Source organism: Balaenoptera ricei, chromosome X, assembly GCF_028023285.1.
Source record: "Balaenoptera ricei isolate mBalRic1 chromosome X, mBalRic1.hap2, whole genome shotgun sequence".
Lineage (NCBI taxonomy): Eukaryota > Metazoa > Chordata > Mammalia > Artiodactyla > Balaenopteridae > Balaenoptera > Balaenoptera ricei.
Genome location: NC_082660.1, coordinates 71,190,435 through 71,202,446, shown reverse-complemented (window position 1 = coordinate 71,202,446; position 12,012 = coordinate 71,190,435). Strand labels below are relative to the sequence as shown.

The 12,012-nt window shown below is 35.0% G+C and overlaps 1 protein-coding gene across 1 annotated transcript in view; it reads left to right on the top strand.

The window, feature by feature from the left end:
* BRWD3 (bromodomain and WD repeat domain containing 3) overlaps positions 1-12,012 on the top strand; it is a 120,533-nt gene that overhangs the window by 68,101 nt on the left and 40,420 nt on the right. Inside the window, exons 15-19 of the mRNA XM_059910688.1 lie at positions 3,340-3,474; positions 4,506-4,634; positions 5,945-6,170; positions 7,948-8,115; positions 10,183-10,366. Of these exons, the coding sequence (XP_059766671.1) occupies positions 3,340-3,474; positions 4,506-4,634; positions 5,945-6,170; positions 7,948-8,115; positions 10,183-10,366 (842 nt within the window). The remainder of the gene's footprint in view (positions 1-3,339; positions 3,475-4,505; positions 4,635-5,944; positions 6,171-7,947; positions 8,116-10,182; positions 10,367-12,012) is intronic.

Here is a 12,012-nt window from a genome sequence, read left to right as displayed (position 1 = left end):
TCTTATTCCGAGGTCCTGGATCATCTTCACTATCATTATTCTGAATTCATTTTCTGGAAGGTTGCCTATCTCCACTTCATTTAGTTGTTTTTCTGGGGCTTTTTCTTGTTCCTTCATCTGGTACATAGCCCTCTGCCTTTTCATCTTGTCTATCTTTCTGTAACTGTGGTTTTTGGTCCACAGGCTGCAGGATTGTAGTTTTTCTTGCTTCTGCCTCTGAGATTTCTAAAGATTTTTTTAATTTTGGGAGGATTTGCAGTTGATCTTTCATATACCTCCCAAGTCCTCCTTCCTAAGTAAAACCCTAACACTGTGTTAGGGGAGTTTTAGATTCTTCCTTTTTTCTGTTAAATCAATGCTTATCTCATTCTGGCTTTCCCTGTTCCTTGATACAAGTTTCTATTAATATGTGTGGAAAAACCTATACTGTTTGCTTTATTACTTACTAGGAAATGTTTGTCTATGTCAGCACAGTCCAATAAAAAGATAATATGAGCCATGTATATAATATTAATTTTCCTAGTAGCCACAATAAAAAAGTAAAATGTAACAGGTAAAATTAATTTTAATAATATATTTTATTTAACCTAGTATATCTAAAATAGTAACATTTCAACATGTAATTAATATGACATATTAATGAAATTGTTCACATTTTTTCATACTAAATCTTTGAAATCTAGTGTGTATTTTACAATTATAGAACATCTCAATTTTCACTAGCCACATTTCAGATGCTTAGTAGCCACATGTGGCCAGTGGCTACAGGTCTTTATCTCTAAAAATCACAGCGTCAAAGGCCATGTTGTAGCCATTGGTTTTATAAAATTCTGTCTTAATAAATATCTTAATTTAGAGTTCTCTTTAGTGGTACACTTCCCATGGGCTGACTCATGGGTCATCTGTTTCCAGTGAATTTTAATGAAGAAATTTTAGAACAGACTATTTTTAGTACTTGTAACAGTCAAATCTGCTTAGTTTTGGTATAGAATTTATATTTTATGTGTTAACAATTTGTATGTCAGGGTCTTAACTAGGGCGTAAAGTTCTTCCATTCAGCAAATACTTACTGAGTATCCACTGTGCCAACCATTGAGTTAGGAGTAAATGTTAAATTAAAGGGTCCCCATCCTCCTGGAGTTTACAGCTTATAAATAAATTTAAAAAAAAAGAAACAAGCATTTAAGAAATAAATGCTAAGAAAGAAAAGTGCAAAGCAAGTTTCCAATAGGATGACCAAACCTGGTCTGGAAGGGTCAGAAAAAGCTTCCTGAGGAAGTGAAGTTTGGGTTAAGATTTGTAGCTCTTAGCCTAGATGTCACCTCCTTGACAAGGCCTTCCCTGATCAAACAATCTAGAGTAGCCTCCCAGTCACTGTCTTGCTTTATTTTCATCATAGTGTTTATCACTATCTGATATTTTCTTATTGTATTTTTTTGTTTATTTTCTGTCTCAGTGTGGTCAATAAATATTTGGTAAATTACATATGTGAGAAGGTTGAAAGGTCCCTCTAAGAAGAGGGAAAAGCATGTACAAAGGTCTTGAGGTAGAAAGGAGGAGAAAGAAAGCCAATTTTTGGCTAGAGCACAGAGAGCAGAAAGAGTGTCACCCCATAGGACTGGAGAAATGGACAGGGGCCTGACCATACAAGGTCTTGCAGGATCTATCCTGAGACCAACAGGACACCATGAAAAGGTTTAAAAGCAAAGGAATAGCATGTGAATTTTGCTTTTGAAAAATACCCAGTAATTCTAGCAATAGAGTAGAGAGAATAGATTGGAATGAGATAAGAATGACTCTGGGTATACTGTAGGATTCTGTGATAGGATGGGCCATGATGATAATTTGGATTCTGTGGTAGTGGTGGAAATAGAGGTGTGCTTGATAAATAAAAATAGGGCAGATGATAAATCTTAAGACATTACTGAAGCTGACTAGGTTTTGTTTCCCATGACCCAGTGACTATGTCATTTTGGCCAAAAATGCAACCCCCTACTTAAAAGCCTCTCTTTCCTAATGTACACTAATGTAGTTGTATCACTATCATTTGAGTTTAACAGAGTAATTTTATTATTTACTGGTTAGGAAACTGAGGAAGTATTTACTATATCAAATTAGATATTCAGCAAGAGATTTTGTTGTGATAAATAAATAATTTTTTTGGTAGTCATTGGGAAAAAAGTTTTCTGATGATATTTATTGTAATCGATTTTACCTCCTCATCTTCCACTTTTCATTTTGAGCCATTCTAAAGTTACTTTTAAATTTTTGTCCATAATGGTAATATGGTAGGATACTCTATTTTTGTATACAGTGATTTGGGATAAAATGCACTTTTTAGGTTCACAATATATGATCATTTCTAGAAGCCCCTGATGTGTAATATGCTGACGTGTTCCTAAGTGAAATCCAATTTCAGGATGTCCTGCATGCTTTTCTAAGACTTTGAGCCTGTTGTTAATGATGCACTCTCTAGTCAGGAGTTTAGGAAAATCAACAATGATCTAAATCAGGTTTTGGCAAACTTTTTCTTTAAGAGGCCAGATAGTAAATATTTTAGGCTTTGCAGGCCACATATAGTCTCTGTTGCATATTCTTTCATTTTTTACCTGTTAAAAAAATGTAAAAACCATTTTTAGCTCTCAGGCTGTATGTCCAGAAATATCCGGGGGCTAGATTTGGCTTGAAGTTTATAGTTTGCAGACTCATGATCTAAGGTCTATAGAGATACTGATATTACTTGATTTATTGTCAGGGAAACATGAGCATTGGTTTTCAAACTTATTTTTTTTTTAGCAGCAAACCCATTTTTCAGATAGCATATTAGATGAAACCTTCAACTTTAAAGTAGATAAAGATAAAAAAGACAAACTATAGCTTGTTTGAATATACCATGGGGCCTCCCACAATACAATATGAATACCAGTGATAGAGAGTGCTGGATGAAGAATAATGAAGGTTTGTCTGTTATCACTGTGTTAGAATTGGGTGTTAATAAAAGATTCTGTTTGTCACATATTTTGTAACCTTTTAATAGCAGAGTCCTAGAAATAAGAATTCCACTTCAGGGACCTGGTTAATGAACTGTAACTGATTTGGACTGTCTTTATTTTAAACATCTTTTCAGGTCTTCTCTCTATTGAATATTTTATGAAATCAGCATTTAAATATATAAGGAACTCTAAACTATTTCTTATAGCGTGCATGTAGTAAATGCTGTTAAATTTGTGTACATGAATTCATCTGAATCAGATTTGATAGCACACTCCCGAGATCTTTTAACCAAATAAGCCAGATACTCAGTGTTGCTTTTCATTTTTAATATTGATTTTGTCACAGGGACATGATGATGAAGTATTTGTTTTGGAAGCACATCCATTTGACCAAAAGATCATACTTTCGGCAGGTCATGATGGGAACATTTTTATTTGGGACCTTGACCGGGGGACCAAAATTCGGAATTATTTTAACATGGTAAGGGAAATCTATGCTTAGTTGATATTAAAACAGACTTCTCTTATGTGACAACTTGGTAATTAAAGTATACTTAGTGCCAAGGAACCTCTTGTCATCTGTTTAAATCCATGTAATAACTTAGAGAATGACTCAAGACCCAAGAGTAAGGCCAGTTGAGAATTATGCCTTTCAGGGTGTCTCTGTTATTGTGGTGTTAGCACTTTCCAAATTCTTGTTCCCAGCTCTTAATTCTAGAAACTCAAATTTAATAAGCATTTGGAGCTAACACTAACCAAAATCACAAAAAAGTTAATGTTTAAACTATAATCCTAATTAATGAATCACAACAGTGACTGTATTGTATCTGTCTCTGGTAAACCCCATATAGCTTAGTTAGTAATCAGAAAGCTGTTTGGCACACATGGAATTGGACATATGGATACTTCTAAGATATATTTCGTACAAACTATGGAAAAATATGGTGAGCCATCTCTTCTTCCAGTAGAACACCCTCCTGTGGTGATGGGAATACTCATATTCACCATATTTAGTGTTCCTTTCTGAAGAATAGTTCTGACTAAACGTTTCTAAATTGTTGGCCTTTGAGCTCCCTTTTATAGGCTTTATACAGATTCAGGGTGTGAATAATAACCCTCTGCCTTGTGTTAGTGAGATTGATTTGTGTACTTTAATTTTAGGATGGTTCTTTTAAAACTTGCATTACAATTTAAATATGAAGATAATATCTTGACTTTGCTGAGATAGCGCCTTTGTCAATTTGGTTGTGTTTAGGTCTTTTTTATTCTCCTCAGTCATTCATGCAGTTCTTCTTCAGATATGACATTGCTAGTAATGTTTGATGTGAAATTCTCCCTAATTTCTTTTAGAGCTTTACTATTACAGTAGGGTTCTGGCTACAGAAGTCAGAGAGTACATTGGAATGTTTATGCATCACATAATCCAAGATATTAGCAAGCAGAAGCTATTGACCACTTATTATTTGAAAATTACCTCTTAAGATGACTTAAAGTGACTCTTTTAAATTTCAGATTGAAGGTCAAGGCCATGGTGCAGTGTTTGACTGTAAATTTTCACCAGATGGAAACAATTTTGCTTGTACTGATTCTCATGGGCATTTGCTGCTTTTTGGATTTGGATGCAGTAGATACTATGAAAAGGTTAGTATATTTAATTTTTGTTGTAGATTGCAATTTTTTATTGTATCATTCATAAATTTTATTTGAAGTATTCCAGTTAATAAGGGTCACTCTGTGTCAATAGATATAATACAACAAAGTCACCTTTTTTGGTAAAATTTTTCATCACTGACAGAACATAAAGCTTGGCAGTTCAAATTACTATTAAGATATAGGATGATGTAGATATAAAAATTCATTAGGAGGGACTTCCCTGGTGGCGCAGTGGTTAAGAATCCGCCTGCCAATGCAGGGGACACAGGTTCGAACCCTGGTCCGGGAAGATCCCACATGCTGCAGAGCAACTAAGCCCGTGCACCACAACTACTGAAGCCTGTGCTCTAGAGCCCATGAGCCACAACTACTGAGCCTGCGTGCTACAACTACTGAAGCCCGCGCGCCTAGAGCCCATGCTTCGCAACGAGAGAAGCCACCGCAATGAGAAGCCCGCACACTGCAACGAAGAGTAGCCCCCGCTTGCCACAACTAGAGAAAGCCCACACACAGCAATGAAGACCCAACGCAGCCAAAAATAAATAAATAAAATTTTTTAAAAAATTAAAAAAAAAATTCATTAGGAAATCCTTTTGCTTAGAACATATTCTCTGTATTGCCTTTCAGGTGTAATAAGAGAACAATTTTACCAGATTACATCCTCTACTTATCCTAAATTGGGAATAAACAGCTGGTGACTGAATGCTTATTTTCTTTCTTGGCTACTTTACCTATTATTGATCTTGTTAAAATACTTTGGAAGCTAACTTAATTGGTTTCTTATATTTTAGTAGCTGTGACTTTAGGGTAGATTATAGAATCTTGGAGTTGGAAAAGAGCTTAGAATCTTTGAGTTCAGCTCAATACTTGTATCACCTTTGAGTGTCTTTCATGCAATTGATATTTACCTGCCTCACCATTTATATTATACTCCATCTATTCTTATTTGAATAAAAATAAGCAAGAAAAATAGTTATAAAAGTTTGTATTTTTTTTTACAACTTAAAAAATAACTAACTTTATCTACTGTGTTGTTGCTTTGCTTCTTCTTATCCTAATTGGAAAAATACTATATTGGAGGGCCAGAAAGTAATATAGATTGTAGAGTTTTGTGGGGAAAAGATAGGATTATGATCTAGGTGATTCACTTCTACCTAGAGGGAACATATGACTATAGAGGACTATAAAGATAATGCAGAAATTGTCTGATTTGAAAAACACATGCGCTCTAGGAATGAAAATAAATGCTTATTTATAAATTTCCTGTGCATATTAAGTACTAAAAATCTGTCATAAAGATTCCAGATCAGATGTTCTTCCATACGGATTATCGACCTCTTATCCGTGATGCCAACAACTATGTATTGGATGAACAAACCCAACAAGCTCCTCATCTCATGCCTCCCCCATTCTTGGTGGATGTTGATGGAAATCCTCATCCCACAAAATTCCAAAGGCTAGTACCAGGACGGGAAAATTGTAAAGATGAACAGCTTATACCACAGCTGGGATATGTGGCTAATGGTATGTTCTCTACAAAATTAAATTTAAAACATTTTGCAAAATGTTATACTTGCTCCTGTTCTCTCTATAATATATCCCCATGCTAAACTCTGTAGTAGGTTATACTATATTTTACCTAATACTTTATTAATTTTCAGTTGCATAGAACTTTTTATCTTACCAGAGTACTTTTACACTGTTTATCTCACCTGGACACAGATAAATGGACTAGGACAAACAAGAGTACACTCAAACAGAGAATGTGTTGACCTGCTTTCTTAGAACCCTGAACATATGTATGATCCTGTTGTTTATCGTATTGACTTCTAGTGATGATTAAATGTACTAACTTTAATGTGTCAAGCTTTTATAATTGGTGAAATTCCACTGCTCATAGTATTAGTATTTTAATTTGAGAGTACATAGTTAATGGACTGAAGAAGAGGAAATTTCAATAACTACAAACTGGGAAGTGGCTGTTTACCCATCCTCATGTTTGAAATGTAAAGAATTATTGAGTTTTGGGGTGGGGGATGCTGAGTGTTTAAATAGCACTCAATCTTGGAGGATATTGAAGAAGCAGTGATGAGTGTGATGCATGATGGGAACGTAGTAGAAAAAGACATTGAAATAAGCTATTCTCTATTAAAGCAACTCTTCTGGTTGGCATATTTCCCTTAGGTATACTGCCTCCACACCACCTCCCACACCAGAATGGCTTCATACCTTAGTTTGTTACTTGTAGGTTTTCTTCCAAGTATGAGGCAATGAGTTATTTATTTGCAAATGGAATTTTTTTTCTTTTTTTTTTTTTTTGTATTTTGGCTGTGCCATGCGGCATGCGGGATGTTTCCCTGACCAGGGGTCGAACCCAGGCCTCCACAGTGAAAGCACTGAATCCTAACCACTAGGCCACCAGGGAACTCCTGCAAATGGAATTTTATATCCTTACTAGGGAATTAAGACTTGACCTTTCTAGAATGAAATGTTGCATATCCTTTTTTATGTTCTCTCTCATAAAGATTTGTAGAGCAATGAAATGGTGTTACACATGTGCCAATAGTTACTTCTTTGATGTCATATTTATTAAATAAGGGGGGAAAGCATGAATATTAATAGGAGATAAAACTGAAAGCATATGAATAAAAAAACCTGTAATTCATATTTTACTTCCTATAAGACCTGATCATTTGGCTACTCTACCAGATGCCATTTAATCTGACTAGAGGACAAGATGAAAAATAAGTCTAAGATGTATTTAAGAAAGAAAAAGATCATAGAAGTAAATAAGTTTTTATTCAGATGTAATCGTTGAATTTCATTATAAGAAATAATTTCTATACTCATCAATATACTGAGGTATTATCAAAAGAGACAATATTTGAAAGACCATAATTGATTTCTTTCCGAAAGGAAATTCTCACGAAAGATGCAAAGCATTTTCGGTATTTTCAGTTGAACTTATTAAAACCTTACTCAAATCTCTACTCCCAACTTTTAGCTTGGAATATTCTATAGAGAAAATTCATTTTTAAGTTAATAACTTAATAATTTTTCTTTAAGGTGAGAAGGCTCTCATAATAATGTCTAGTTTGGGGATATTGGTTAAGTTAAACACACAAGCTGACATATGTAATAGTTCTTTAGAAAATATTTTGTTTGCTATACGTTTTATTTTCATTTTAATCCCTTTAAAATTATTTGTCTAGAAACTTATAGATTAAGCTTGATTTTACTATATTTATGGTACACTGAAATGTAAATAATTTTGTGGCTTTATATCTTTGGTCTAATTAAGGTGATGGTGAAGTAGTAGAACAGGTAATTGGGCAACAAACCAATGACCAAGATGAGAGCATTCTTGATGGAATAATCAGGGAGTTACAAAGAGAACAAGATCTGAGGCTAATTAATGAAGGAGATGTTCCACATTTTCCAATTAATAGATCATATTCTGCTAATGGTGGTAAGTATGTGTATATTTGTAAAAGGTATGATGACTGTACTTTAATTATTTTACTTGTACCAAGTAATTACATGTGAGGAGCATTTTAGGTTTTTAAATAAAAGCAACATTTTTGTTAATTTACAGTTGTGATATGATACACTAAAGTGCCATAATCTCATTATCATTTGGGGCTAAAGTGATTTAGCATCTCCTAAGGAATACAGATGGTGTATTTTATTTTATTTTGTTTTTATAAATTTATTTCATTTATTTATTTTTGGCTGCGTTGGGTTGCTGCGTGCAGGTTTTCTCTAGTTGCAGTGAGCTGGGGCTACTCTTCGTTGCAGTGCGCGGGCTTCTCACTGTGGTGGCTTCTCGTGTTTCGGAGCACGGGGTCTAGGCACGCGGTCCTCAGTAGTTGTGGCACGCGGCCTCAGCAGCTGTGGCTCACGGGCTCTAGAGCGCTGGCTCAGCAGTTGTGGGCTTAGTTGCTCCGTGGCATGTGGGATCCTCCTGGACCAGGGCTCGAACATGCGTCCCCTGCATTGGCAGGCGGATTCCTAACCACTGCGCCACCAGGGAAGCCCACAGATGGTGTATTTTAATATACTGTTTTCTGTTAACTCAGTTATGTATTTGCAGTCTTTACTTTTGTTGTAATAAGCAAGGTGCTACAATAAGTCCAGCCCCTTCTAGGGGAACCAACCTAAAAGTTTTCAAAATTAAAGCCACTTTAAGTTTAAAAATTAATACCAAAAAAAATTTGCCCTCCTTTGTTGAAAAGGAAGCAACATATCATCTGTCTCTCGAGTTTACAAAAATATACTGGAAGACAAGAAGTCCTCTTCTTAGGGAATACAGATACAACTTTTTAATTGACTTTGACAAGTTTTATTCTAATTACCAGTATTATTCCAATCTATTGTATGTCTTCCTTCACTTTACATGAAATGTGTCTATGCATCTGAGTTTTATATAATCTTAGCCTATGTCAGTTTTACTTTTTTCAAGAACTATTAGTTCTGTTTAAAATGCAGTCCTCGTGCGGGATTTTGGCAAATGTGTTTCTTTTTATATTTACATAATTGAGGTCATTTATTTGGGTATTGTGACATTTTGGAGTCCACAGAAATGAATAAGGTGATTTAAATTTGAGGTGATTCACATGGTCTTTTACTCATTTCCTGATTTCTTTAGTATCCCATAAAATTAAAATAAAAACATTCTTTGTTCATGTCATTTGGAGCACCTAGCTCAGATAAGCTTTCCTTAACCTGGAACAAGATAAGAAGTGGGCTGATAATCCTATATATCCAGGCCTTTTGTTCCTAAGACATAAAAATTTCTTAGAACCCTGATTTAGAGGTCAGCAATTCAATACTAGGTTTCTGTGGTTAGATTTGAAATGCTGTTAGTCAAAGGGACCCCACTGACTTCTCTTTGCAATGTTCATTTGTTTTTTTTTTCTTTCTGGTGCTTATCTTAACAGTTTAATGTTTCAGTTTCCATTTTTGTTTTATTTGCAATTACAAAAAAAATAAACAGGGACCTTACTGGAGGATTAAAAACAAAAGTAAAATTTCTATTGCTTATTTCCCCTTTCTTTCATTCCTTATCAATTTTGAAAATGAAATTTTGATAGTTTAAAAATTTTTTTAAATAATTTTTTTCTTACTATTTTTGAAAGCTTTATTGGAGTTCTATTCAAAAACCTTTTAATGGGCTAAATAAAGGTAGAATTTAGATTAAAAAGCTGCTTTCTGAACTAGTACTAATAACATTTATGAATCTACCAAATATGTTAAATACACCTTTTGTATTTACTGAGCATTTAGTAGATGACAGTTGTGAAAGTCCTCTGAAAAATATTAAAAGAGCTATAGAGACAGTAAACATTTATTGAGTGCCTGCTTTATCTATAAGACTGTAAAAACCATAAAGGGGGTACAGAAAATGTATAAAAAAGGGATAGCAATATTGTCCAGCAGTACTGTCTTTGAATCTCCTATTTTATTTAGAGCTCTGATCTGGAAGAGTTTGGTGCCTTTGCTAAGAGAGTGGTGCCTTCCTTTGTTTTTGTTTTAGCTCTGAGAAATCCAAATATGGACATATCTTCTTCCCCAAACATTGGACTCCGACGTAGTGGTCAAATTGAAGGTGTCCGACAAATGCATAACAATGCTCCTAGAAGCCAGATGGCCACTGAAAGAGATCTCATGGCATGGAGCAGAAGAGTGGTGGTCAATGAACTAAATAATGGGGTTAGTAGGTGAGTCAATATGGTAACGTTCTTTCTGAGTAAGTAAATTAAAATGTACTCTTTTTGACCCACCTCCTAGAGAAATGGAAATAAAACCAAAAATAAACAAATGGGACCTAATGAAACTTAAAAGCTTTTGCACAGCAAAGGGAACCATAAACAAGATGAAAAGACAACCCTCAGAATGGGAGAAAATATTTGCAAATGACGGAACTGACAAAGGATTAATCTCCAAAGTTTACAAGCAGCTCATGCAGCTCAATATCAAAAAAACAAACAACCCAATCCAAAAATGGGCAGAAGACCTAAATAGACATTTGTCCAAAGAAGATATACGGATTGCCAACAAACACATGAAAGAATGCTCAACATCACTAATCATTAGAGAAACAAAAATCAAAACTACAGTGAGGTATCATCTCACACCAGTCAGAATGGCCATCATCAAAAAATCTACAAACAATAAATGCTGGAGAGTGTGTGGAGAAAAAGGAACCCTCTTGCACTGTTGGTGGGAATGTAAATTGATACAGCCACTATTGAGAACAGTATGGAGGTTCCTTAGAAAACTAAAAATAGAACTACCATATGACCCAGCAATCCCACTACTGGGCATATACCCTGAGAAAACCATAGTTCAAAAAGAGTCATGTACCACAATGTTCATTGCAGCTCTATTTACAGTAGCCAGGACATGGAAGCAACCTAAGTGTCCACCGACAGATGAATGGATGAAGAAGATGTGGCACATATATACAATGGAATATTACTCAGCCATAAAAAGAAACAAAACTGAGTTATTTGTAGTGAGGTGGATGGACCTAGAGTCTGTCATACAGAGTGAAGTAAGTCAGAAAGAGAAAAACAAATACCATATGTTAACACATATATATGGAATCTAAAAAAACCCCACAAAAATGGTTCTGAAGGACCTAGGGGCAAGACAGGAATAAAGACACAGATGTAGAGAATGGACTTGACATGGGGAGGGGGACGGGTAAGCTGGGACGAAGTGAGAGAGTGGCATCGACTTATATACACTACCAAATGTAAAATAGCTAGTGGGAAGCAACCGCATAGCACAGGGAGATCAGCTGGGTGCTTTGTGACCACCTAGAGGGGTGGGATAGGGAGGGTGGGAGGGAGACACAAGAGGGAGGAGATATGGGAATATATGTATACATATAGCTGATTCACTTTGTTATAAAGCAGAAACCAACACACCGTTGTAAAGCAATTATACTCCAATAAAGATGTTAAAAAAAATGAAATGTACTATGTTAGGCTAATAACTAAGGTATTTTTCTTTAATTTAGCTGAGCCATGCATTAGTTTTTCCACATTATTTCATTAGTTTATTCCATAACAACTATTTAAAGATTATCTTAAATTTGCTTAGCTTTGTGGTAAATGTTTTGGGGAATACTGAAAAATGAAAAAAACATAATCTCTGTCTTCTTTGAATTTATAGTCTAGGTTAGAAGATATGAAAAAATACTATTAAATAAGAACATGAGGCCATATGTGATTAAATGTCAGTGATACATGGACCCAATATTCAACAGTGGTTCTGAGGAAACTCAGAATTGGAGCAGTTTGGGAGTGCAGTATAGGTATGTAGTAGACCCAGTGCTTAGCGTATATTTAGAAATATC